The sequence below is a fragment of the Zonotrichia leucophrys genome, chromosome 12, assembly GCF_028769735.1.
Source record: "Zonotrichia leucophrys gambelii isolate GWCS_2022_RI chromosome 12, RI_Zleu_2.0, whole genome shotgun sequence".
Taxonomy (NCBI): Eukaryota; Metazoa; Chordata; class Aves; order Passeriformes; family Passerellidae; genus Zonotrichia; species Zonotrichia leucophrys.
The window spans coordinates 17,331,625-17,359,078 of record NC_088182.1 but is presented as its reverse complement, the minus strand read 5'-3'; the positions used below and the strand labels follow the sequence as shown (position 1 = coordinate 17,359,078).

The window sequence follows — 27,454 nt, the reverse complement described above, 5'->3', positions numbered from 1 at the left end:
TAGAGTGATAACAGCATGATAAAAGCTCAGGGAGTCTGAGCTTGAATGGCAAATACTTTGTATTTTACTCCTGGGAATCTCTAAGAGCTCTCGGCTATTGCTTTGCTAAAAAAGTTAAAAGTCGTATTTATGCCTCTAACATTGATTCTAACGCAGATACCTTCTTTTTATAAGAAGCAAGATATGTGCTTTTAAGGAAATTTATGACCTTGCTTGAAAGTCACCCTGAAAGGCTGAGCACAGCCAGCGTGTTTGGCCTGGGCTGCTCTGCCACAAACAACTCAATTTTTGCACTAGGAATGTTTATGAAGGCTGTGCCTGCTGTTAATTGAAGGAAGAGTCTCTTCCCCCCTCAAATGGCCTCAGCTGGAACAAATTTTAAGGGCAGACTTTTGCACTGGAAATCACTTGTTTACAAAATACTCCGTTCTCTTTTTGTACAAAACAACTCCAAACTTAATTTTACCCCTGCGAAGTCAGAAATAACAGTCTTGGGATTCAGCGGTAAGAAATAGTGATCAACTACTAAAAATCAGCAGCACAAAACTTCAAATAGTCGTGCTAAAAGGTAGATTAAAAAGGTCTTGGCACATCAATTTACAAATTCCAAGGTATGCAACTATCATTGTGAAAGGATAAAAACATTAACAGTCTGTGGATTGCTGGAGAACACAAAAACACTGTCAAACATCTGAGCTCGCGACGGCTGGATCGAACCCATGGCGATTCCCTCGGAGTGGAGATGACCTTGTTGCTTTTTTTTTTCCTCTTTTTTTTTTTTTAATATGTATTTTTTATTTATTTTTTTTTTTTGCCACTAGAGGTAGGTAATTATATTCTCAGATGTGAATTTGTGGTCATATTCAACCATATTTTTTGTTTTTCTGGAGGAGGAGCGGTACTCGGACGAGAGAGGAGTTTAGATGTAGGCTTCTTTGTTGGCAGAGTTGCTCTGTTGGGCCTGGTCTGGCCCGTTCTCAGGGTGGGTGATGTCTTCACTTGGCTGAATCATCACTTGGATGCGCTGTTCAAAGGACAACAGTAAATGTGAGGCGGCCAAAAAACTCTTTCTAACCTTACTCTTTTTTTTTTTATTTTTTTCCTAAATATTTACAGACAATTCTTTACAGCCACCTATCTTGCCAGGGACCAGCAGTGAGCCACTTCTACTAAACGGAATCCCAGCTCTGTCCTGAAGGTGACAGGAGGAGCTGGAAAACCCTGGGTGCCTACAAGGAGCTTTCCTGGGGAAAATAAATGAGGAGAGGCTCTGCTGTGATCCCAGGGTCCAGCACTGCAGTGGGCACCACAGTGATGGGCATCTCCCCAGGAGAACTGAGAGTTCCTCCAGGGATAAACCAGTGTTTTAGAGTGTTTTATTCCTATTCTGCCTTTCCTCGTCCTTTTGTCCTCTCTGTTCCTTCAGCTTCTCTGCCCAGCTCATGGCAGAGAATGTATCTCAAAGAAATCTCTCTTCTATCTCAAAAGAAATCCCAGTTTGGCTCCTCAGAGCCTCTCACTGGTGCAGGCTCTCCCCTCACTTAATAATAATAATAATTTATCAATGCTTTCAAAAATACGACCTCAATCCACAACAAGGCTGAGATGAGGAACTTTTACCATGGTCTCACACAACCCTCCACAAAGAGCAGCTGTATTTTAGGGCAACAGTTCTCCTTTTGCACCTAAAAGTTCCCATAAGACCAAGGGAGATCTATTCAAAATGTAGGAGCTAAGAACAGGCAGGGGGGGGAAACACAAAAAAAATCAAAACCCAGATTATTTTGTGCAGACTCCTTTAAAGCCTCACTGAGTCCTTCAATATTTGCTGAAGACAAATATTTGGATCAAGATCTGAGCATTTCATGAGGCATCACTCGTCAATTCTGCTTAAGATCATCCAGCCCTTTGCAAAGATGTCCCTGTCAGCTGATTTTAGAATATTCCAGAAGTTCTGACAAATTCCTTTTGGCAGTCTTTGGTTGCCACAATCACAGAGTGTTTCAGTTCTTGGGCTGGAGATCTGGCTGTGTGTACAGGAGGAGCTGGAGAGGGAAAACTGAGACTGAAAAAATGAGGTGTGGTGATTGTGGGGGGTTCCTGAATGGTGTGTGGGGCAATATTGGGGTCAATATTTCCCAGCCCTTTAGCAGCACATCTCTGAGGACCTCAGAACTGAGTGAAATAAAAACTGAGTGAAATAAAAACTGAGTGAAAAAAAGACTGTCTTCCATGAGAAGTGTTACGTTCTTTTCAAAAGGAGCAGTCAGGGAGGCTGAGAGCAACGAGGAAAAGCCCCTAATGTCCATTACAAAGTGACTGCTCACAGAAATCCCCTAAATAAAGGCTCAAGGGAGGTTTTCCCAAGGTGTTCCATGTCCTCCCTCCCGGCTGCAGCAGAGCAGGGCAGGTGGAACGCAGGAGCTGCAGCCTTGGGGGCCATCAGGGACATGCGGAGCAGGGTCACTGAGCAGACTCTGCAATCCCACAGTTTTGGAGCTCAGCCCCTGATTCTGATTCCAGCTCCCCAGAGCATCCCCTGCCACGATCCACGGCCGCGTGTCTGGCATTAATCAGGACAAATTTCCATAATTTGCCAACCTCTCCTCTGGTTTCTAGGTGTGAGGAGCGGGAATGCCAAGTGTCTGCAGCTGCCAGAGCAGAGATAAGGAGCCTGTGGAACGTGGGGAATTGTGCTCAGCAACAGATGGCTCAGACAGTCTCTTCTATTTGGCTGGCACTTTTATGTTTTGGGTTTTTTTTTTTTTTAGCTCAAAGCAAAATAACTGAGGGGGAAATAGATGACAGGAAAGAAGTGCCCAGCAATCTTTGATTGCACAGGTGCCAAGGTGTGGCAGTCATATTTTCTGAAAAATCCCTGAGAAGCTGAGAAGCCTCAGAGAAAAAAAAAAAATACAATTCTTATCTCATTTGCTTCTCCTGTGTTGTGCTCATATGTGGAATATGTGGCAGTCACCTTTTCTGAAAAATCCCTTGGCCCAGGATTTTTCTCCTGGGAAGCTGAGAAGCCTCAGAGTAGAAAGGGAAACAATTCCGATCTCATTTGCTTCTCCTGTGCTGTGCTCATGTGGAATGTGTTTGGAGATTGTTTACCCACAGGTGATTGTTCCATTGGTTTCATGTGAATTGTTTTGACTTAATGGCCAATCAGGGCCAAGCTGTGTCGAGGCACTGGAAGGAGTCAGGAGTTTTCATTATTATGTTTTTAGCATTCTGTAAGTGTCCTTTCTGTATTTTTAGTATATAATATAATATAATATAATATAATATAATATAATATAATATAATATAACATAATATAATATAATATAATATAATATAATATAATAATCTTTAAATAGTATCTTAATACATAAGATAGAATCTTATAAAGCATTATTAAAATTAATATAATACATTATAATTTAATATAAATATAATATCTTAAATTAGTATCTTAATATATAATATAGTATTTTAATAAAATATTAATAAAATCTTAATAAAATAATAAATTAGCCTTCTAAGAACATGGAGTCAGATTCGTGATTCCTCCCTTCACCTGGGCACCCCACAAACACCACACCAAGGGGGTTGGGACAGGCAGACGTACCTGTTTTAGGGATCCTTTCAGGGTGAGGAACATGTATGCCATGTAGCCAGGAATCAGCACCATAGAGGACAGGGCCATGAACCAGCCCACCCCCTGGCCCCATTTTGGGAACACGTAGCTGCCCATGGTCAGCGGGGTCATCTGCACAGCACTGAAGATGAACACTCCCTGCAAAAGCAGAAGGGAGGGTTTGGGGTCAGGTTCCCACAGTGTTCCGGCTTCAAGGGTTTTCCTGCAGCTTCCCAAGATGCTTTTTGCCAAAATGAATGTTTCACCTCAAAGCTGTGTTTTCACATATCAACCTGCCCCTCGGACAATCCAGGTGTGCTGCTGGGAGCAGTAAATTCCTGGGATAACCTGCACAGAGCCAGAGGGAAAGGGGCTGCTGGGGAAAATAGGGATCCTGGGAATAGCTGGAACCCAAAAGCAACCCAATAGGGATCCTGGGAATAGCTGGAACCCAAAAGCAACCCAGTAGGGATCCTGAGAATACCTGGAACCCAAAAGCAACTCAGCAAGGATCCTGGGAATAGCTGGAACCCAAAAGCAACCCAATAGGGATCCTGGGAATACCTGGAACACAAAAGCAACCCAGTAGGGATCCTGGGAATAGCTGGAACCCAGAAAACAACCCAGTAGGGATCCTGGGAATGCCTGGAACCCCAAAAGCAACGTGGGTGCTGCTGCTCAATGGCACCACGCACATGTCCCCATTGTGCCATTGAGCAGCAGCACCCATGCTGATTTTGGGCTGTTCTCCAACGATGCCCTGCAGACATAGAATTCCATGGGCTATTCCCAGGAAAATCTCCTGTGCTGACCTGTCTCAAATGGCTAAAGCAGCCAGGAAAACCTGCTGAAGTGAACCAGGAGACAGGGGGCTCGTTCTGATTTGCTCTGCAAATTCCCTGCAGATTCCCAGAGGCAGATTCTCATCCCTGCTCTGAGCTGGGCTGGGCAGCATATTCTGCTGAGGACTTGACAAATCTGGCCAGTCTGACAATCTTGGGCACCTTCCTCCTGTGCCACTAAAATAAAATGCATCTCTTACGCCTTCCTGAATGCTTGTTTTTCACAAAAATGAAATCTGCCTTGATCTGGGAAGGGAGGACTCGAGGAACCCTCAACATGAGCACATTTCTGTGTCTTTTTAGTGCTCCTCATTTGCTTTTCTCTGGTTAAATGCTGGTTTATACGTAATAGTTTGTTAGATTGCATCTGGGTTCAGTGTATGTGCAGTACATTTACATTTCTTTGCTTACTACTTCACAAAGTACTGAATGGGATTAGCTGGGTAAAGTTTAGGATCAGGAAAAAGCTGTTCTGTGGTTTCCAGTACAGAATCTTTGCAGAGATTGCCAGAAAACCCACAGCAATGTAGTATAAAATGATGAATATATTCCAGAGAATGCTATGAGGGAAGAACAAGAGTTTAGAACCTGCTCTGTCACCAGAAGGGCTCGTGGAGGAATTCAGTTTACAGAATGTTGGCATTTTTGTGTATGTGGAAAATTTAGGTTTTAGATTTCTAAATTCTATTTTAGAGCACCCACACACAAAAAAAAAAAAAAAGGTCAAAATTTGTTCCTTACAATTTTCTAAGTCTGCCATTTAACCTCTTGAGCATTTCCAGAGATCCAATAAAAATCTCAGCTTCTCTTTTTGGGGCAAAATCTTCCTGGAATGTTTTTTGGCTATTGCCTTCAATGACATTGCTCAAATCCTTAAAAAAGGAGTGAGGGCAGAACTGATATGAACCTCATTTACATCCTTTCAACCAGAAAATGAAAGTTTGTTCCTTACTGCCACAATGATAGGAGTGAAAAAGGACCAGCAGAGTTTCCACCAGATGCAGGGTCTGTATCCCACCATCTCTTGGATGTTGTCATAAAATCTATTAACACCTGGGTGAAGAAATAAGAAACAGCACAGAAACATGTCAGGTAATGGAGTTGATGGGAAGGTCAGTGGTTCTGAGAGATATAGCCATAAATTATGATTATATTTGGAAGCTCTACAAAGATCTCAACTTTTCCTCAAGGCAAAAAGTGTGCCAGCTCAAAAGCACCAAAAATCACCTGTTCTCACTCTTCCACATCATAATTTATTAAATAGTGACTAGCAAACTTATACCCATGCCAGATGAAGAAGTTTTACATGGGATGGTCAGATGCAAGAAACAGCCTTGATTGATTCCAACTCTAGATTAAATTAGGATGAGAAATTTAGGGTGTATTTTACAATTCTAACCACCCCAAACCCATCCCAGCATTGACCAGCTCTGTTGCAGTGCCCACCATGGATGGGCAGAGGTGGAGCTGAAATCAGAGGGCCCCTGATTAATTTCACATTTACTTTGAATTAATGTGAGCAACATCCTGCTGCTGCTGCTCTCCCAAAGCTGTGTCTGTCACCAATTCATGGCTCTGATTTCTTCATGGCCAGAGCCTGGAGCTGACAATTCCAAGCCCTGTGTGGACCATCCACTTAAGCCCCTTGTGGGGTCCCTTCCAGCTCAGGATATTCTGTGATTTCTGGGAGAGTTTTGATGTATTTTTTCCATTTGCTGGGTTCAGGTTGTGGATATTTAAGGTGATTATTCCCTAACTGACCAGGGAGCCTGGCTCACTGCAGGAACCTGGAGTGAGAGAATTTCTGGAAAAACGAAATATTACAAATCCCAAGAGTCCTGAGACAATATGTATCCAAAACCTCTGAAGATCCAGGCTTCCCAAGGGAGTTGGACAGGAACAGAGATGGAATATCACCCTTTTAATATTCCTGAAACTCTTCATGGCTCCCAGGCTGCTAGGCTGGGTGTTTAAAAGGCAGCAGCACCTTCCACAAGCCAACTTTGAATTATATCCACAGAAACCAAAGCCAGTTTCAGTTCCACCCCCAGCACGTGCACATCAACCACAGATCAGAGGATGAATTATCCTCAGGGTGTGTAAAGCCCAGGGAAAAACACAAACAGGCTGTTTACCATAGCACCAGGATATCGAGATGCACTCAAAGAATACAAGGAACAAGAGACTCATTCCACTGGCAGAGTAGTAGTCAAAAAGCTTAAACACATAGATTCCACCCTGAAATGGAAAAAAAAAGTATGAAAGATAGAGCAAGGCCTCCAGCTTCAAAATGTAACATACAAACTAGCAGCAGCGGGTAGGTTAGGGACCTATTAGTGTGAATTAAACAGGGTAAGTTTTTTTTACGGCTTGAGGTCCATCCTAAAAAAATTAAGATTGCTGCTGTCTAAACTGAAAAGTTTAATTTTGCTCTTTGCTCTTTATTTGGTAATTTAATTATAATTTAATAATTAATAATTTCCCTCAAAGAGTTTGCAAAGTCAACATCTCCAGCTGCCACTTTTTGGACTGTAGGAATGTGGGGATGTGCATTTTGCTGTCCCCTGAGCCCTGCAGGGAACACCCAGGTAAGGCCTTTTTGGGACTACCTAAAACCAGAGGCCAGCCAGAATTAAGGTAATAAAAGCAGTTCTGTTTATTGAAGGGCCTGCAGGTACATTTAGGGCAGATGAAACCCTCAGGGGCTACACCCAAAATAGACCACAGGTCAGGGGTTTTTATACTTTTATCAGTTTGGTCCATTTGCACATTGGGGGTTAATCTGCCAATTCCAGCTGCAGGTAATGAAGTCATTGAGCCCCAGTTTGCTCCCCCCAAGTCCCTTTTGTTCCCATCTCTGGCCCTGAGGCAGTGAGGTGTCCTTGATTGCCAGGCCTGGAGAGGAATTGCTGTGTGTGCCCCAAATGGGAAAGCTGCAGCTGCCACTGGGTGTGGGGTTTGGAGTTACACACTAAAGAAATGCAGGAGTACCAATAAATTAAATATATACAAGCTAAAATGCTAAGGCATCATTCCCACTGACACTCAGGAAGTTGCTGCTTGATTTGCAGTAAATATCAGCTACAAGGGGGATTTGTGCTGTGTTTTCTCCCCTCCCACACGTGTGATTTCTGTGTGAGGCAGTCCCAGCCAGCAGGAGCACACAGAGCTGGATAAAATCAGGCACTGCCCCTTCATGCAGCTCCTGAGAGGGGCTGCTCAGCCAACACCACTCTGAGTTTATGTGCGCAACACCGACAGGCAAGCTGCAGCTGACACTGGGTGTGGAGTTTGGAGTTTACATTAAAGAACAGCAGGAGTACAAGTATATAAAATATACAATAGCTAAATATATAAAAGCAAAACAACCCTAATATAAAAGAATTATATTAATATAAATCATAAATACAAATCAAAATATCAAAGCTAAAATCTGAAGTGCGTTCTACGCTTTAACTGCCCAAACCTTGCCGAGCAGCAATCCCTGACAATCCAGGGGCTGGCAGAGATTCCTGGCTGGGCTGGGGAAGGAGAATGGTGGAGCAGGGAGCAGTACCTGAGGGATGCATGACTTTATGTGAGCAACATCGACAGGCAAGCTGCAGCTGACACTGGGTGTGGAGTTTGGAGTTTACATTAAAGAGCGGCAGGAGTACAAGTATATAAAATATACAATAGCTAAATATATAAAAGCAAAACAATGCTAATAATCCTAATATAAAAGAAATGATATTAATATAAATCATAAATACAAATCAAAATATCAAAGCTAAAATCTGAAGTGCGTTCTATGCTTAAACTGCCCAACCCCATTGAGCGCCAATCCCTGACAATCCAGGGGAGCTGGCAGAGATTCCTGGCTGGGCTGGGGAAGGAGCAGGGTGGAGCAGGGAGCAGTACCTGAGGGATGCATGACTTTATGTGCGCAACACCGACAGGCAAGCTGCAGCTGACACTGGGTGTGGAGTTTGGAGTTTACACTAAGAACAGCAGGAGCATAAATAGATGGAAAATAGGAAAGCTAAATATATAAAAGCAAAACAACCCTAATATAAAAGAAATGATATTAATATAAATCATAAATACAAATAAAAATATCAGAGCTAAAATCTGAAGTGCGTTCTACGCTTCAACTGCCCAAACCTTGCCGAGCAGCAATCCCTGACAATCCAGGGGCTGGCAGAGATTCCTGGCTGGGCTGGGGAAGGAGAATGGTGGAGCAGGGAGCAGTACCTGAGGGATGCATGACTTTGAGTTTATGTGAGCAACACCGACAGGCAAGCTGCAGCTGACACTGGGTGTGGGGTTTGGAGTTTACATTAAAGAACAGCAGGAGTACAAGTATATAAAATATACAATAGCTAAATATATAAAAGCAAAACAATCCTAATATAAAAGAAATGATATTAATATAAATCATTAATACAAATAAAAATATCAAAGCTAAAATCTTAATGGCGTTCTACGCTTTAACTGCCCAACCCCATTGAGCGCCAATCCCTGACAATCCAAGGGGGGGTGGCAGAGATTCCTGGCTGGGCTGGGGAAGGAGAAGGGTGGAGCAGGGCAGAGGCAGCCCCGGGGAGCAGTACCTGAGTGATGTTGGACAGCCCTATCACGTAGGACACGATGGGAGCAGGGCAGAGGCAGCCCCAGGGAGCAGTACCTGAGTGATGTTGGACAGCCCTATCACGTAGGACACGATGCACACCACGGCGATGAAGAGCTCGCGGCGGTTGCGCAGCAGCTTGGGGAACTCGTCCACCAGGGCAGTGATGAACCCTTCCACGGTGCAGAACTGCAGGGAAAGGGACACAGAACACACTGCAGAGCCCGGCTGGACACAAAAATCACTGCAGAGCCCAGCGTGGAGTTTTGGGGAGCAGTTTGTGATTGGACCCTTGGCTGGCCTGAGGCTGCAGCCGTCCAGCGAGAAGGGAGAATTCGCTTGACTGCAGCGGAAGCTCTGCTGCTGAATATCCTTGGTTCTGTCCAAAGAGATCTGTGCAAAAAGATTTCCAGCTCGAAGAGCACTCAAAATTCTGAGCTATGAACTGTTGCTTTCGCTCTGTGAACAGAAACTGCTCTTTTTTTGTAATAAAGTTGATAAACCTTAAGTTGAGGGCTTTCGTCCCTCAATCCCACAAAATAAACTTGTTTATTTTGTAAATCACATAAAAAAGTTCTTTTTTATGTCATACAAGACAGCCAACACACAGAGATTATCTAACCAGATTGGTGCTTCACACAGAAGGTTAAAGATTCTCATATGGTTCTTATGTGTAATAAATCAAATATTCTCTGTATCCTCAGAAAACATTTTTTGTTGAGGCTGTGTCCTCCAAATGGCCACACTCCAGAATCCCTCTGTGTGTATATATTCAGATAAATGTTATCATTATGGTGGCTGAAATATGATCTGTGCAAGAAGATTTCCAGCTTGAGGAACACAAAATCCCAAGCTATGAACTGTTGCTTTTGCTCTGTGAACAGGAACTACTCTTTTTTTGTAATAAAGATGATGAACCTACAGTTGAGGGCTTTGGTGCCTCAATCCCACAAAATAAACTTCTTTTTTATGTGATTTACAAAATAAACTTCTTTTTTATGTCATACAAGACAGCCAACACACAGAGAATGTCAGATTGGTGCTTCACACAGAAGGTTAAAGATTCTCATATGATTCTCATATGTAATAAATCAAATATTCTCTGTATCCTCAGAAAACATTTTTTGTTGAGGCTGTGTCCTCCAAATGGCCACACTCCAGAATCCCTCTGTGTGTATATATTCAGATAAATGTTATCATTATGGTGGCTGAAATATGATCTGTGCAAAAAGATTTCCAGCTCGAAGAACACTCAAAATTCTGAGCTGTGAACTGTTGCTTTCACTCTGTGAACAGAAACTGCTCTTATTTGTAATAAAGATGATGAACATACAGTTGAGGGCTTTGGTGCCTCAATCCCACAAAATAAACTTCTTTTTTATGTGATTTACAAAATAAACTTCTTTTTTCTGTAATACAAGAAAGCCAACATACAGAGAATGTCTAGCCAGAGTAATGCTTCACACAGAAGGTTAAAGATTCTCATATGATTCTCATATGTAATAAATCAAATATTCTCTGTATTCCCAGAAAACATTTTTTGTTGAGGCTGTGTCCTCCAAATGACCACACTCCAGAATCTTTTTTGTGTATATATTCAGATAAATGTTATCATTATGGTGGCTGGAATATGAAAAGCAGAAGATGAGTAAAGTTTTATTAATTTTCAGCAGAGCAAGTAGAATTCAACCAATGGTTACAGCTCCTGTAAATTAGAGTGGATGAAATGTTTCAGTGACAGACAGAAAATGCAGAGAGCATGACAGCCTGTAGATACATATTCCTTTTAATAATATTAGACCACCTTCCTCAGCTGTTAGTTGCCTAGAGACAAATGCTTTCAAGAATATTTCTGACCCAATTTTTCACAGCAGTTTCCCCCCCAGAATGAGCAGTGGGTTTTAATGTCAAGCCTGAAGCTCACTGAAAAACAAAGGAATAAAAAGTGTAAATTTTCAACTTCCTTTCATCTCCTAGGATAAAATACCCTCCTTGGTCTTTTTGTGTTCACAGGCTGAAGGCAGCTTGGATTTGTGGAAAATGATGGATTTTCACTCCTGGGAGACTGGTCCAGTGCTAAGGCAGTAAATCCACATTCCTTTACGTGCTGGGAGGGCTGTGCTAGGCACTGGGAGCTGCTGCTTTTACAACTGGAGCTGATTGCAAATAAATTAACACATCTACCCAGACTGGGCTCCTGAAAATGATCCAAGAGTTCAGCAGCCAGGGGGGACTTCCCAAATCCTCCAAATATTCCTTGTGAAATAAGGCAGGGTGAAATAAGGCAGGGTGAAATAAGGCAGGGTGAAATAAGGCAGGGTGCTCTCCTGAGTGCTGCCACTGGGGCTCTTCTCTGTATTAAAATTAGCACTGATTAACAAAAGGTTTTGTTGGACAGAGTTATTTCTAAAGAGTTTTCTCTCATGCTCTGTGCTTTTTTATTTGTGTCACAGTCAACATTTCTAATGATTCCATGTGTTAATTATTTAATAGTTTGGTCTAGACAGAGAATATCTTGGGTTTGCAAACCCCAGGGTTTGAGCCTCCTCCTTCATTTCCAGTTTTTAGATCCCACCCTGAGCTTTGGTACAGCCTGAACCAATAAATTGGTGATCCTTTCCTTTGGGAAGTGATTTCAGAGCACATCAAAACTCAGAATATCCTCAGTAACCATCCCACTGCCCTCTGAATTAACTCCAGATCTTGAAATGAAATGTGTGCTGTGTCTTTTTGCTCCAGTGGTGAGTTCTGGATCTTTCAGAAATTCCTGTGGCATCCACATCTTGTAAAACATATCCCAGTGTCTCCTACACAGCTGAACATGCACAGGTACTCTTAACATTGTGATTTAACAGGGAATATTTCAGAGGTAAGCTCCTTTTTGCCTGCAGAATAAATTTTCTGCCCATTTTTCACGTGCTTCCAACAGTTCATGAAAGAGCAGAGGTGTTCAAGCATCATTTTTTTTACTCAGAGTTTCCTGAGTGCCTCCTATTCTTTATTTGATTATTCCAGGGACCATCCTGCCCCACTTCCAGCTGACACTCTGAGTTTAGAGTTATACGCTGAAAAACTGCAGGATTACAAATATGTGAAAAAATACAAAAGCTATAAGAATATATTAAAAAAATCCTGCTATAAAATAATCCTAATATAAAAGAAATAATCCTAATTTATTAAATAAATCCTAAATTATAAAAGAAATAATCTTTATATACACTGAAGAGCTGCAGGATTACAAATATATGCAAAACACAAAAGCTAAATATATGAAAAAATCATAATATAAAGCAATCCTAATATAAAAGAAATAATCCTAATTTATTAAATAGATTCCAAATCATAAAATAATGAATTCTAAACTATAAAATAAATAATCCTAAATTATTAAATAAATCCAAATTTATTAAATAAATCCTAAATTATAAAATAAATAATCTTTATATACACTGAAGAACTGCAGGATTACAAATGTATGAAAAATACAAAAGCTAAATATATAAAAATCCTAATATAAAATAATGCTAATATAAAAGAAATAATCCTAATTTATTAAATACATTCTAAATGATAAAATGATGATTTTGAAATTATAAAAGAAACAATCCTAAATTATTAAATAAATAATCCTAACTTATTAAAAGAATCCTAAATTATAAAATAAATAATCTTTATATACGCCGAAGAACTGCAGGATTACAAATTTATGAAAAAAACTCTAAATATATAAAAAAAACTACTATAAAATGATCCTAATATAAAAGAAATAATCCTAAATTATTAAATAAATAATCCTAACTTATTAAATAAATCCTAAATTATAAAATAAATAATCTTTATATACACTGAAGAACTGCAGGATTACAAATATATGAAAAAACCTCTAAATATATTAAAAAAACTACTATAAAATGATCCTAATATAAAAGAAATAATCCGAATTTATTAAATAAATTCTAAATTATAAAATAATGAATTCTAAATTATAAAAGAAATAATTCTAAATTATTAAACCAATCCTAATTTATAAAATAAATACTCCTAATAGAAATAAATAAAATACAAATAAAACATCAAACCCGGTTCCAGCCAGTGGCAGAAAATCTGTATTTTTATTGATTTGCACCCCAGTTTTACCTGACTGTCGATGCCCAGCATGAGCAGCATGGAGAAGAAGAGGATTGCCCAGAGAGGGGAGATGGGCAGCTGTGTCACTGCCTCTGGGTAAGCCAGAAACGCCAGTCCAGGGCCTGGGGACACACAGGAGACACAACAGCATCATCAGTGTCAGGGCTTGGGGTCCTCTCTCCTGCTGGGCTCTGGATGCAGCCCCTGAGCAGGGATTTCAGCAAGCACCGGGCTTTGAAAGTGAACCAGCCAAAACAAAAGAAAAAATAAAAATAAATACACCCCAAAGCCCCTCAAAGCCAACCAGCTGAACACTGGATGGGTTCAGCAGCTGCTCCTGCTTTGCACCATTCAGAAAAGAAACAGAGCTCAGCAGTGGAGAAGTCACTTCCCAGCATTCCCTTTTGCTGTTCCACTCCACTCCCTCCCTCTAAATACATATTTGAATAAACTCTGTCATTGCGGAAAACCAAACTTTTTAATTCTTCTTCTTGCTAATTGCAGATGGGGGGCAGAGTGTTAAACTCCTATTAAAAACCCCCTATTTTAAAACTCTATTTAAAAGGGTTTTTTTTGTTCTCATGGCATAGCTGGAGGTCAGGGTCAGAGAGAAAACCAGCAAGTTTAATAAATAAATGTATTAATACACAGAATATATTATAAATATAATAAGTTACAATAAATATATATTTATTATATAATATGTATTAATATGTAACAATTAATATAGTATTTAATACATTTATTATATAATAAGTATATATTTATGATATATTATCTATTTATATTTAACTATTAATCAATATGATATTTAATATATTTATTATATAATAAAATATATACATATAATAAATTATAAATTTATAAAAAACACAGAAATAAAGCTCATGTGTTTCACCTAAGGAGTGCCTCTGATTTTTCAGTTTCCATTAAAAGCCTGTCAGTGACAAGTGCTTGGTCCCAGCCCCCAAACCAGTGGAGCAAGGGTGCCATCAACACCTGGATTGTCAAAGTCTAATGAGGATTTGGAAGCAATTAATTGCTAACAAGAGCAGATATGACTGGAAAGCAGTTCAGAAAGCATTCCAAATAGCAGTGCTAAAAGCAAAATAAACTTCAGATAAATATGGTAATTTTACTCTGCTTGGAGTTCCATAGAAATGCAGCTATGCCTTTTAATAATATCATTTGTTTTATAAGGCTGTATAAAAGATGGCAAAACAACCTCTCATGGTGGTAAAATCTGGCACCAGCCTCTGAGCTTACTAGGAGAAATAAAAGCCTTAATTAAAGGTCAAATTTTTAAATATCCTTTGCAATTAGTGGCCATGGGCATCTTTCAGAGGTCTGTTATCAAATGTGCTTAATATGATGTAAAAACATTGTGCTGTTTGCAGGTGTAGGCTTTATATAACTCCTTCAGTATCAAAGAAATAAATCCAAAAAGCTTATTTCACACACCACTGCCTTTCCAGAGCAGCTTCTAATAACAGTGCCTGCCATCATCACTTTGCACCTAATCTCTTTGTATGTGTAATTTATTGAAGATTATTTTCAGCGCTTAAATTCTCTCCTCTTCTCACCAAGGAGAATATTCCAGCGGGTTGTGTTTGCTAATACAGTCATCCAGATTTTGTCCACCAGCGAGTTGCAGCCAAGCTTTGAGTTATGAGATCCCTCCCTGTGGCCAGAACTGCTAAGTGAGTATCTGGTGCACCAGCTGGGGCAGGGCAGCCATCTGCTCTGCTGCTTTTTGAGCTTTTTCAGCTGGAAGACACACAAGGAAAAACAGAATCCTCCCATGGACAGCTCCACAGCTCCCTGCCCCAAATAAAATGCCTTTCATGATACAGAGCCACAGGAAACAGGTGTAGGTGTGAACAGGGGAGAAATGGATCTGCCTCCAAGGGCTTAACCTCAAGAAATGGGAAAAGAAATGAAAACCCAGCTGGATTGGGAAATATTGGTTTAAAAACCACCCCATAATGACCAGAATCCCTCCTGCTCTGCCTGGAGTGGGTTGGGACAACACTTTTCCTTCTGGGAGACTGAGGGGACAGGGAGCTGAGGAGCTGCGGGCAGGGATTTTGAGCAGCTGCAGGAACAACCTACAAGCAAAAAAAAACCAAAAAACCCAAACCTTGATGCACAGCTTAGAGGAAAAGATTTCGGGTACCTGATGCTGCCACATCTGCAATTGGCCTCTTTGTGACATTGGCCATGAATCCCACAATGGAGAAGATGACAAAGCCAGCAAACATGCTCGTGCATGAGTTTATGCAGCACACTATGATGGAGTCCCTGAAACAAAGGGAAGGGGCTTAATTTAAGCAGCAGGGAAAGCAAATGTTCATCCCTTTTGGGTTGTTTATTTATCTATTTATTTTTGTCCTGTGGAAAGATCTCAATGATTTAGGATTTCACAGTTTAGGATTTCCCAGTCTGGGCTCCATTCCATGCTGGGGAAGTCTCTCCCCTTGGTGTAAAGGCAGTTACACATCTCACCCCCAGCCAGACAGAACAGTTAATATCCAACACTAAACTCTATTTCAATTATCTGTGCGCAGAGACAGAAGCCAGCTCCAGCTGAGACAGGCAAGTGGCACTGCAATATGTGCAGTCATCTGCTTACCTGTAAACATTATTGTGGAAAGGGTTGTAACTTCCAAGGGCAATCAGTGAACCAAGGCCCAAACCGTAGGAGAAGAAAATCTGTGTGGCAGCATCCAGCCAAACCTGGCAGGAAACAATTTTTTTAAAAAATCTGTTTCTGCTCTTGAGGAGCATCTCATATGGCAGAAAGGGGAGCAGTGAGGAGTGAAACTTTGGTTTACCAGCACAGAATATTTACCTCAGAGTCTGAAAGCTTGCTGAAGTTGGGAGTGATATAGAATAAAATGCCTTCCTTTGCTCCGGGCAGTGTTACACCGCGGAAGAACAAGATAAGCAGCATAACATAGGGATAAGTAGCAGAGAAATACACCACCTGATGTGAAGGAACAAGACAGGGTAAGTGTGCCAGGAAGAATGATCCAAGGTATTTGCTCCCTGAAAACACTCTAGCAGCCACTGAGGATGGCTCTTAAAATTGAGGCATTTTTCAGTGAAAAGGCCTGGGAAGTGCCTACAGCAAAATCCCCTAAACTCCAGCTCTAAAGGCAGGTGGCTGCTGCCTATTTTTCTGAAAAGAGAACAGTGTGGAACTAGGATGTTTTCACACTTTTTTTTGGGTATTTAACACAAGGAAGTCCCAAAAGCACAAGGATCATGGCACCAGGATCTTGCTTGTAACACATCTGGCAGCTCATTTTTCCCACTCTCCCCTCCTCTATATTACAGGCTCCTACTTTCTTGTCTTTTCAGAGGTCTTATAAGAAACCCTTTCTGAAGTCAGACTCAGCCCTCTTTTTGCCCTCTTTTTGTCCTCTTTTTGCCTGCTTTTTGGCCTCTTTGTGCTTTAGAGACAGGAGAAAGGAGATGATTTGCTCTGAGCTCAGCTCAGCCCTGTCCAACACACAGTTCAAGGTGGGTCACAGTTATAACCTCTTGTCAAAAACCAACAATCTGTTCCCTCAGTGTGAAGAAATCCCAGACCTCAGTTCTTCTAACCCAACACCAAACCCCATTGCTGGCTTTTCATTTCCCTGGGATTTTTTCCGACAGGGAAAGGCATCAACCATCAGCAGATGTTGCTGCCCTTTCATTCAGAAGGGTCTCTCAAGAATATAATTTCCTTTAATTGATTTGTAAATCCTAATTTCCACTCACAGCCAGGCAGACCCCAAGAAGCACAGGGTGAAATCCTGTGAGAGGACCTCAAATGTTTCTCACTCACATGAGGGAAGGTGGGAGCAGCTCTTCCCAGCACTTAATTACATATCCAGGTCCAGCAAGAATTTTGCATTTATTGCAACTGTTCTTCTGAATATTCCAGCTGGTTTGGATAGCAATAGAGTGGGGATGAAGTGGTTTGGTTCCAGCAAGAATTTTGCATTTATTGCACAGTTCTTGCTGGAACCAAACCACTTCATCCCGACTCTGGTGCTATCCAAACCAGCTGGAATATTCATCCCAGGAATGAGCAGGAATATTTTTGGGTGATTTTATACCTGGCCAAGGCAAGAGGTATAAGTGAAGCATCTAAGGCTGTGGTCTGACCTAGCTAGAGAGGAGCCAGCTCTTCCTAAAGCATGGGGCTGTATTAATCCAAGAAAACACAAATTAAATCCTTCACAGAGCTCTGACAGCCAAACTGCCCCCGGCGCCTCTTACCTCAAGAATTTTCAGAATATTTGAGCAAAATGGGCATTTTAAATTGAAAGCTATTAACAATACTTTTTAATCTTACCTTTCCAGTCCAGCCTACCCCCTTCCAGATACAAAAATACACCAGGATCCAGGCAATTGCCAGGGTGATTGCCAGGGGCCATCGGATTTGCCCGGGCTTTTCCAAGCCGTCGGTCATTTGGTGCATGTTGCGTCTGCAAGGAGCCAACACAACATTTGGCAAAGGGTTCGGGAGGTGAGACGGGAAGGACAGCAAGGTGCTCCTTGGGCATGCACGGGGAGGAGGGAGGGAAAGGCTGAGCTTACTCCCAGAACTCCACCACGGCACTTGTCATGTTGGTGGTGTTCGCTAGGGTGTAGTTGGAGAAGCAGCGGTCGGTGTTCCAGGGGTTCTCACAGTGTTTCCAAGGAAGGGTCTGCAGAGGGGAGAGCGCCAAAAACCTGGGGTCAAACACTTCCTAAGCCAGGATTACCTCAGGTGTCTCTTTCTTTGCTAGAACTGACAGCTGAGTGCAGAACTAAAGCAGCTGGAGCTCTGCAGACATTGATCTCCCCGGGGTGAAAGTTATTTCAATTCCTATCAGTTGTGGGAGGCAGGTGTGGAAATATTCCCTCTTTTCCTTAAAATTGCAGCCCAAATGCTCTGGATTCAATGCACTCACCATGACGGTATGTTGAAACAGCACAAAGGACCTCCTGGAGGTCCTGGTACCTCTTGTTGCACAAGAGATAAGAAAATCAGGATGGTTATTGATCAGAGAGTTTCATTTTCCCCTCAGGTCAGAGGATAATTGGAGAAAGATTAAATATCTATCTGTTATGTGCATGTTCTGCATGTGTCCATCCCATCTTTCAGAAGCTGTGAGGAGCAGAACCTGTTTCTCATGGTATCCATTAGAATGAGCCTCATTTAAATACCATTTATAATCTTTTTGATGGCAATTGTTGGGAAATCCTCTCACTGAACTGCTGTATCAGGGCACCGCATGTTTTATACACAAGGAGAAGAGGCTTCAAGGGAATTAGAAGTCAATATTCATTTAACACGGGCCACAAGAAACACTTCCAGACTCTGCCTGACCTTTCACATCAATACCAATTCTGAGGACAACAAAGCAGAAATGGTCATGTCACTCCCAGACAGTAATTAATGCAAATTTGGTCAAGGCAAAATCCTTTAAAGCCAAGAACAAGCAAGCATGAGCAAAATTTATAGAAGAGACAATTGAACAATGATGCATTAATTATATACAACTTATGTAAGAATGATTCCTCAGATGGCCAAACCCCACAAATCAGACAGGACTTACTCAGCTGATGAATCACCCTTGAGGGGGAAAAAAAGGCAGCTAAAAATAAAGTAAACAGGAAAGAAAACAAAGCAAAAATAACAACAATGAATGGAAGTTCAGAGCTAATCAAATCAGGGACCTTCCATTCCATGGGGGTTTCTTTAATAAACCCCTCCATCATGAAGCCACATTGCAATGATACCATTTCCCAAAGAACTCATGGTTGTGTGGCTGCTACTGAAGAAACAAAATAATTAGTTGTACACTAGAATTGTTCCTGGGGGAGTGACTGACCTGTAAGTTCATTTTTCTGCTCTAAATTTCTTGTGGAGAAAAAAAAATTAATAGGGATTTTTACAAAATAAGGTTTTATTTTTCAGTAAGAATGGATCATCCTACAGATTTCTGTGCGTGCTGTGTTAACCTCACACATCTACACTGAGGCAGATTAGTGGTGTATCCATATTTTACTTGGCTTTACATCCAAGAAACAATTCCCCATCCCCTCTGACACACACTTACAGTGGTAAAGGAATTATACAGGTAGTATATGGCCCAGGAAATAATCACAATGTAGTAAATATTTAGCCAAAAGGACAGGACTGCAGCAGCCAGCCCCACACCTGCAAGGAAAACAAAGAGAAATAAAACCAAGGGAACTTCCAAGTGAAGGGCAAACACATCACATGGGGCAGGCACCACTGGGAAATGTTGTAGGAGTGAGAATTTCAGCAGTGCCACTACACAGAGGTGATTATTTGGGTGATGGCTCAGCCATCCATGAGCTCACTGCCAGGATTCAGTGGTGCAGTCCCACCTGCTGAGAGTTCCTGGCATGTTTTACTCCCAGGAAAAGGAGCTAAACCAGCTCATTCTCAGGCAGAGCAGCCCCCAGGAGCTGGTGGCAGATGCACACACAGTGAGAATGTGCTCCAAGGCACTCAGGACACCATCACAGCGCCTGCTGGCAGCCAGACCAAAGACAGGCCAGGCTTCCACCACGAGGGTGTCTTCTGCTCCACGTGGACACCCCAGGGGTGTTCTCAACTATTCCATGACCCTGAGCTGGAGGAAGTGCTCACAATAATCAGGATAATTCAAAGCAAGGCTGTACCAACAGCAGCGACTCGAGCAAAGCCACTTCTCTGTGAGAGACAATTCCATCTCCCTGCGTTTTCCCAGCGCTAGATCTCCCAGAGCGAAATCCAATCTCAACAAACTCGCAGCTCCCCCTGTGCTAATTGTCAGTCCTACTGGGTGAGGCAATTTGTAACACCACGTGCAGCTCTGCTGGGCCAGAACTCAGCTCAGGAGCTCGGCAGTGTCAAAGGATTTGGGATTAGAAGGGTGAAAATCATCATTTGGGAGGTCTGTGGGTCTGTGCAGAATCGAGATTAAAACCCCTGGGGTTCTGCCAATCAAACCTCAAACTTAAAGCATGGAGTGAGTTTTTCTTAAGGAATTCAGTATGAAATTGCCAAAAGTGTCCGGCTTTTGAATTTCAGTTTAAAAACCAATTGATGCCAATCTCTGTGAGCTCAGAAAAATTTACCAAAGTTTACCAAATTGCTGTGAACACATCCAAACCTGCTCAGACAACTACTGCTGGATATGCTATTTTTTGCCAGTCTTCATGCATTTCTACAGAAAACCACAAGAGTTTTTGAAGCTCAAAAATAAGTTTGTTACAATTCTAATGCCTAAATCTTGCTATTTTTAATGGAGAATAAAAAATATAGCCCAGCATGTTTCAAAATCATCAGAAAATCAGTGTGTCCTCTCCAGAAAAATCATGGTTTAAATATAAATGAAAGGCACCAAGAAACATCCTTGCCCTGGCACTTTGGGAAACTTCTGCAATTTGGAACCAAATGAGAGAGAATTGGAATCCATACTGTACCTTTGAACATTGGAGCAAGCTTCCACACCCCAAGGCCTCCTATAGATGTGTACTGACCAAGGGAGCACTCCAAAAGGAACAGTGGCACTCCAGCAAAAATTAAAGTAAGGAAATAGGGAATCAGGAATGCACCTAAAAGGAAATTTTTAACAAGCCTGTTACAGTGGGGAAAAACACAAGTGAATTTCCAGTTTCCATCCCTGTTATATATGAAGAGAAACCCACAGGGTTTTTTTCCTCTCAGATATAACTTTTCAAAAATGTTAGTGGAAATCACACGTGCACTTCTGAACCAGCACCTCCAGAGGTGAAAATAAAGGGAAAACCAGGACTCCCTGTAGTTTAAATGTTTTCTGTGGAAGTAAAAAGCTGAAATCCAGAAGCCTGTGGGCTTTGCTGCCTTCACCTCTCATGGAGAGCACAAAGGCTTCAACCAGCCCTGGCTGCTTTCCAGCCTTTTATGGAGAGCTCAGAGTCAGCTACAAACCCCATGAAATCCTCTCAAAACTCAGCCCAAAAGAGAGGGATCTGCAGGGTGGGATGGAGGGCAACCCGCTTTAGTTCTGCTCTGATACTGTATGGTCTTTTAAGTGTCATTGACAGCTCGGAGTTAGGATAAACTTCAGGGCAGAGCTCAAAGCAGAGCTCCACACTCCAAAATGGCTCTGAACCTCCTGGAAAAGTGGAAAGCACTAAAACCCAAAAAATCAAACCAAAACAAAAAAAAAAAAACCAAGCCAAAACAACAACAATAAAATTCCCAAAACAAAACAAAAAGCAAACAATAAAAACAACAACAAAACAACAAAAAATCCTAGCTCCAAAACACCACGGCAAACAACCAAAACACCAAAAACCAAACCAAAACAACAAAAAAAAAAAACCCAAAACAAAACAAAAAACCCGAAAAAACTAAACCAAAGCAGCAACAAAACCCCAAAAAAACAAAATCCCCCAAAAAACCCCCAAACCCCCCACAACAAAGAAACAACCAAAAAACAAAAAAAATCTAACCAAACCAATGACAAAACCAAAAAATACAAAACAAAGTAAAAACAAAAAACCTCAAAAGACAGCACAGCAAGAAATCAAACAAAAAACCAAAACCCTAAACCAAAACACCACCAACAAAACCCAAAAGACCCAAACAAAATAAAAAACTCAAAAAACCCACCGAAAACACCCCAGCAAACAAACAAAAAGCCAAAACAACCAACCTCAACCTCACCAATAAACCAAACCAGCCAACCAAAAAAAAAAAAAACCAACCCAAAAAAATTCTCAAAAAAATCCTGCAACCCCACAGAAACCAATAAAAAAATCCCCAAACTAAACCAACTAAATGTATGAAAAATCTGTCCAAACCAGGTTTTGATTTGCTGCTGATTTGCTGGTGACTCCTACCCCACAAACCCGCCCAACGTACCTCCACCATTCTTGCCGCACAGGTAGGGAAATCTCCACACATTCCCTAAGCCAATGGCATAACCTACACAGGACATAAGAAAGTCAAATTTCCCTTTCCAAGTGTCTCGGTCTGGAAGGTCCGTCTTCTTCTTCTGCACTTTTACTACCAAGGTTTTGGGCTTGTCGTTGGTGATGGAGGCGTCGACCTCGGTGGAGATCTGTCCATCCGCCACTTTGGTGCCGTTGGTGGCCATGTCTCTGGGCTTGGCAGGCGAGGCTCTGGCGGCGGCGGGGCGGGAGATGTCAGCACCAGTCCACGTGGACAGCAGCTTTGCGGCTCGTGGCGATCCACCCGATGCACCAGGGAGCGACGGCGAGCGCAGGGCCGGCCCGCGGAGCCGCCGCGCGGAGCCTCAGCGCGCCCCGGAGCCACCTGCGCGACACCACGGGCACACTCAGACACACGGACACGGGGTGGTGGCGGGGCTGCCTCTGCTCTAGGGGATGGGGCTGCACCCAGCAATCCCTACAAAACAAGCCCTAGGATCCACTGGTTGGAGCTTTTTGTTGGGAATTTAGCTGCTAGAGAATGGAAAATTACAAAGCTGTGGCTAATTCCAAGTCCGGCACCTGCACAGATAGCAGTGTCCTTGGGGCCTAGCTGTGGTAGGATAACAAACAGTGAAAGAGACACGAGAAAAGAGAGATGGAACCCCTAAGGAATGAGGAAGAGTTCATGGCATAGTTTAACCAATAGATTGCTTGGCTTACAGAATATTCATAAGCTTATTATTTGCTGTATAAGTGTCTGATGCTCTCTTCAATAAACGGAATTTGCTTATCCCTCATATGGAGTGTCTGAGTCTCCCCTCACCCACAAATGGCTCATCCCCGCAAAGGCCCTTTTCTGCGACAGCTTTTCCCCATGGATCGCCCATGAGTTTACAGAAGAAAGAATTTAAAAGAAAACTAAGCCAAGTAATAGCAGTTGCCACCTTTAGTAATGGGAATACTGAATTTAGAATGTTCACAGCCAATCCAGAACAATCTCCAAGACCCATTTGTTATCTTTTTTGATAGATCTGTTTTATGATAGATCTTCTGTGAGTCTACAGAAAAAAGAATTTAGAAACAAACAAACCAAGGAATAGCGGCTGCCACCTTTAATAGAGGGAATACTGAATTTGGAATGTTCACTGTGGTGTTGCCAAAACTATCTCCAAGACCCGTTTACATATTCTTTCCCATTGATTGCTTATGAGTTTACAGAAAAAAAAAAATAACAAAAAAACAAACCAAGGAATAGCAGTTGCCACCTTTAATAGTGGGGTAATGCTGAACTTGGAATGTTCGTGGCTAATCCAAAACAATCTCCAAGACACATTTATTATATTTTTTTCCTATGGGTCACCGATGAGTCTACAGAGAAAAGGATTAAGAAAAAAAAAACCAAACCAAGGAATAGCAGTTGCCACCTTTAATAGTGGGAATACTGAATTTAGAACATTCATGGTTAATCCAAAATAATCTCCAAGACCCATTTATTATCTTTTTTCCTATGGATCACCTATGAATCTACAAAGAAAGGAATTTAAAAAAAGAACCAACCAAGGAATAGCAGTTGCCACCTTTAATAGTGGGTTAATAATGAATTTAGAACGTTCACTGTGGTGTTGCCATAACAATCTCCAAGACCCATTTGTTATATTTTTTCCTATGGATCATCCATGAGTGATCTACAGAAAAAAGAATTTACAATCTACAGAAAAAAGAATTTTAAAAAAAAATCCCAAGGAATAGCAGTTGCCATCTTTAATAGTAGGAATACTGAATTCAGAATGTTTACAACTAATCCAAAATAATCTCCAAGACCCATTTATTATATTCTTTCCTATGGATTGCCCATGAGTGATCTACAGAAAAAAAAATAAATTACAATCTACAGAAAAAACAATTAAAAATAAAAAACAACCAAAGGAATAGCAATTGCCACATTTAATAGTAGTTTAATACTGAATTTGGAATGTTCATGACTAATCCAAAATAACCTCCAAGACCCACAGATTGTATTTTGTCCCTATAGATCTTCTATGAGTCTCCAGAAAAAAGAATTTAAAAACAAACAAACCAAGGAATAGCAGTTGCTACCTTTAATGGTAGGTTAATACTGAATTTGGAATGCTCATGACTAAGCCAAAACAATCTCCAAGACCCATTTATTATATTTTTTCCTATAGATCGCCTATGAGTCTACAGGAAATAGAATTAAAAGAAAAACAAAAAACACCAAGGAATAGCAGTCACTGCCTTTAATAGTAGGTCAACAGTAAATTTTAAAAGTTCACTGTTAATCCAAAACAATCTCCAAGACCCACAGATTGTATTTTGTCCCTATAGATCTTCTGTGAGTCTACAGAAAAAAGAATTTAAAAAACCCAAACCCCAAGGAATAACAGTGGCCACCTCTAATAGTGGATTAATAGTGAATTTAGAACATTCACAATTAATCCAAAGTGATCTCTGAGACCCATTTATTATATTTTGTCCCTGTAGATCACTTACAAGTCTATAGAAAAAAGAATTAAAAAAAAATTAGGGAATAGCAGTTGCCATCTTTAATAGTGGATTAATAGTGAATTTAGAACGTTCACAATTAATCCAAAACAATCACTGAGACCCACTGATTATATTTCATCCCTATATATCTCTTGCAAGTCTACAGAAATAATTAAGAAAAGAAAAAAACAGATCAAGCATAGCTGCTGCCACCATTAATGGTGGATTTAGAGAGTTCACTATCAATACAAAACAATCTCCAACATCCACTTATTATACTTTGTCCCTATAAATCTCTTATGAGTTTACAGAAAAAATAAAAAAAAATAAATCAAGAAACAGCAGTTGCCACCCTTAATAGTGGATTAATAGTGTGTTTAGAACATTCAATATTAATCCAAAACAATCTCCAAAACCTACTGATTATAATTTTTCCTATAGATCTCCTAGCAGTCTACAGAAAGAATTAAAAAAAGTAATCAAGGAATAGCAGTTCCACCATTAATAGTGGATTTAGAGTGTTCACTATTAACCAAAACAATCTTCAAGACACACTTATTATATTTTTTTCTATAGATTTTTTATGAGTCTACAGAGAAAAGAATTTAAAAAAACCCAAACAAACAAGAAATAGCAGTTGCCACCTTTTATTTTGGATTAATAATGATTTTAGAACATTTACTATTAATCCAAAACAATCTCCAACACCTACTTCTTATACTTGTCCCTATTAATTTCTTATAGGTCTACAGAAAGAATTAAAAAAAAAAATTAAGAAGTATCACTTGCCACCTTTAATGGTAAATTAAACAGTAAATTTTAAAAGTTCACTATTAATCCAAAACAACCTCCAATGTGCACTGATTACATTTTGTCCCTATAGATCACTTACAGATCTACAGAAAAAATGTAATAATTTCAACTAATAGCTGTTGCCATCTTTAATAGTGGCTTAAAACTGAATTTAGAATGTTCACTATTAACCAAAGCAACAGCAAATAAGACCCACTTATTATAATTTTTCCTATAGATCTCTTACAAGTCTGCAAAATTAATTTAAAAACAATTTCAACTAATAGCAGTTGCCATCTTTAATAATGGGTTATTAGTGAATTTAGAAAGTTCAGTATTAATCCAAAACAATCTCCAAGACCACTTATAATCCTTTTTCCCTATAGATCTCTTATAAGTCTACACTAAAAAGAATTCAAGAAATACCAACCAAGTGATAGAAGTTGCCATGTTTAATAGTGAATTAATGCTAAATTTAGAATGTTGGCCATTAACCAAAATAATCTCTCTGAGTATATTTTGTCCCTAGAGATCTCTTAAGAATCTGCAGAAAGAATTATAAAAAGGTAAATCAAGAAACAGCAGTTGCCACCATTAACGGTGGATTTGTAGTGAAATTAGAAAGTTCTCTTATCTAAAACACCTTTCCCTGAAATGCTCCCAAAGGAATTAACCAACAAATCAGATAAAGCAATGGTACTTAATCCTGGGTAATGATGTCAGGTTTTACACGTGGTTATAATTAGCTGTTAATGTAAGACAAATGTTTGACAAAGCTGAAATTGTCAGCACAGTGAGATGGCAGCCTGCAATGGCCACTCCTCATTTCTGTTCCCAACCATTTTAACCTTTTAAAACACCATTGCTGTTGCTAGGTACACTTCCAAAATCTAAATAAAACAATAATCAAGGAAGCAAATATGGATTATGAAAAATTATCTGGGGTATTTTAATCAACTTTGAAGTGCTTGTGGCTCCTGCACGCTTCCACAGCTGGAAAAAACCAACTGAAATAAAGCTTTTCATGTCTTCTGTGACCCATCCACAACCAATTTATTGTCTGTTTTCTCTTGATAACTCCTTTTTGCCAGCCCAGTGCTCAAACCAGAGGTGCAGCACATGAAACACTGGCCAGCGTGAAGAAAATTGTGTTGGCAACACTGGGCACGAGCTCAGGCAGAGATCAACAACAATTTTATTTACACATTTTTGGAAGGGAGGATTGAGGTTCCAACTGAAAGTTATGGTAAAAGAAACATTAAAAAAAAAATGTAAAGGCTGTGTTTTTCTTTGAATTGTCATTTCTGATCACTGCATGACTATAAAGCCATGTGCAACCATTAAAAGAAGTTTTTGGTTGGAAGCTGTAGAAAATCAGCTGTAGGTGTGGTTGGGGTGAGGAGAGAAAAAGGACAGTGTTTGTGACCTTCCTTCCTGCCTGTTCCACTTCAGGGTGGGCCTCAGAGAGGGAAAATCCATCTCTGCCTGCATCCTCACAAGCCCTGTGTGCAGATATTTCCTTTTTAAACCCATTTTTCCACATCCCATACCTGTCCAGTGTCCTGGACCCAACCCCACCACTCCCAGCTGTGGTCAGCATTCCAGGAAAGGCATTTCTCGATGCAGGAGGAAATTGGGATCAGGGTGGGCCGCAGAGAGGGAAGATCCATCTCTGCCTGCATCCTCACAAGTCCTGTGTGCAGATATCTCCTTTTTAAACCAAATTTTCCACATCCCACACCTGTCCAGTGTCCTGGATCCAACCCCACCACTCTCAGCATTCCAGGAAAGGCATTTTCCGATGCAGGAGGAAATTGGGATCAGGATGGGATTCAGAGAGGGAAAATTCATCTCTGCCTGCATCCTCACAAGCCCTGTGTGCAGATATTTCCTTTTTAAACCCATTTTTCTACATCCCATACCTGTCCAGTGTCCTGGACCCAACCCTACCACTCCCAGCTGTGGTCAGCATTCCAGGAAAGGCATTTTCCGATGCAGGAGGAAATTGGGATCATGGTG

The 27,454-nt window shown here is 40.8% G+C and overlaps 1 protein-coding gene across 2 annotated transcripts in view; it reads right to left on the bottom strand.

The window, feature by feature from the left end:
* Nucleotides 1-755: 755 nt before the first annotated feature.
* Nucleotides 756-27,454, bottom strand: part of SLC6A1 (solute carrier family 6 member 1) — a 71,427-nt gene continuing 44,728 nt past the window's right edge. For both annotated transcript variants that reach the window (XM_064724450.1, XM_064724451.1), the window contains exons 2-15: nucleotides 22,107-22,520; nucleotides 20,681-20,812; nucleotides 19,303-19,403; nucleotides 17,795-17,904; nucleotides 17,550-17,682; nucleotides 16,053-16,187; nucleotides 15,834-15,937; nucleotides 15,378-15,502; nucleotides 13,211-13,323; nucleotides 9,131-9,262; nucleotides 6,600-6,702; nucleotides 5,417-5,517; nucleotides 3,614-3,781; nucleotides 756-1,024 (exon numbers count right to left, since the gene is read on the bottom strand). In XM_064724450.1, coding sequence (XP_064580520.1) covers nucleotides 920-1,024; nucleotides 3,614-3,781; nucleotides 5,417-5,517; nucleotides 6,600-6,702; nucleotides 9,131-9,262; nucleotides 13,211-13,323; nucleotides 15,378-15,502; nucleotides 15,834-15,937; nucleotides 16,053-16,187; nucleotides 17,550-17,682; nucleotides 17,795-17,904; nucleotides 19,303-19,403; nucleotides 20,681-20,812; nucleotides 22,107-22,341 — 1,797 coding nt within the window. In that variant the 5' untranslated portion in view covers nucleotides 22,342-22,520 and the 3' untranslated portion in view covers nucleotides 756-919. The remainder of the gene's footprint in view (nucleotides 1,025-3,613; nucleotides 3,782-5,416; nucleotides 5,518-6,599; nucleotides 6,703-9,130; nucleotides 9,263-13,210; nucleotides 13,324-15,377; nucleotides 15,503-15,833; nucleotides 15,938-16,052; nucleotides 16,188-17,549; nucleotides 17,683-17,794; nucleotides 17,905-19,302; nucleotides 19,404-20,680; nucleotides 20,813-22,106; nucleotides 22,521-27,454) is intronic.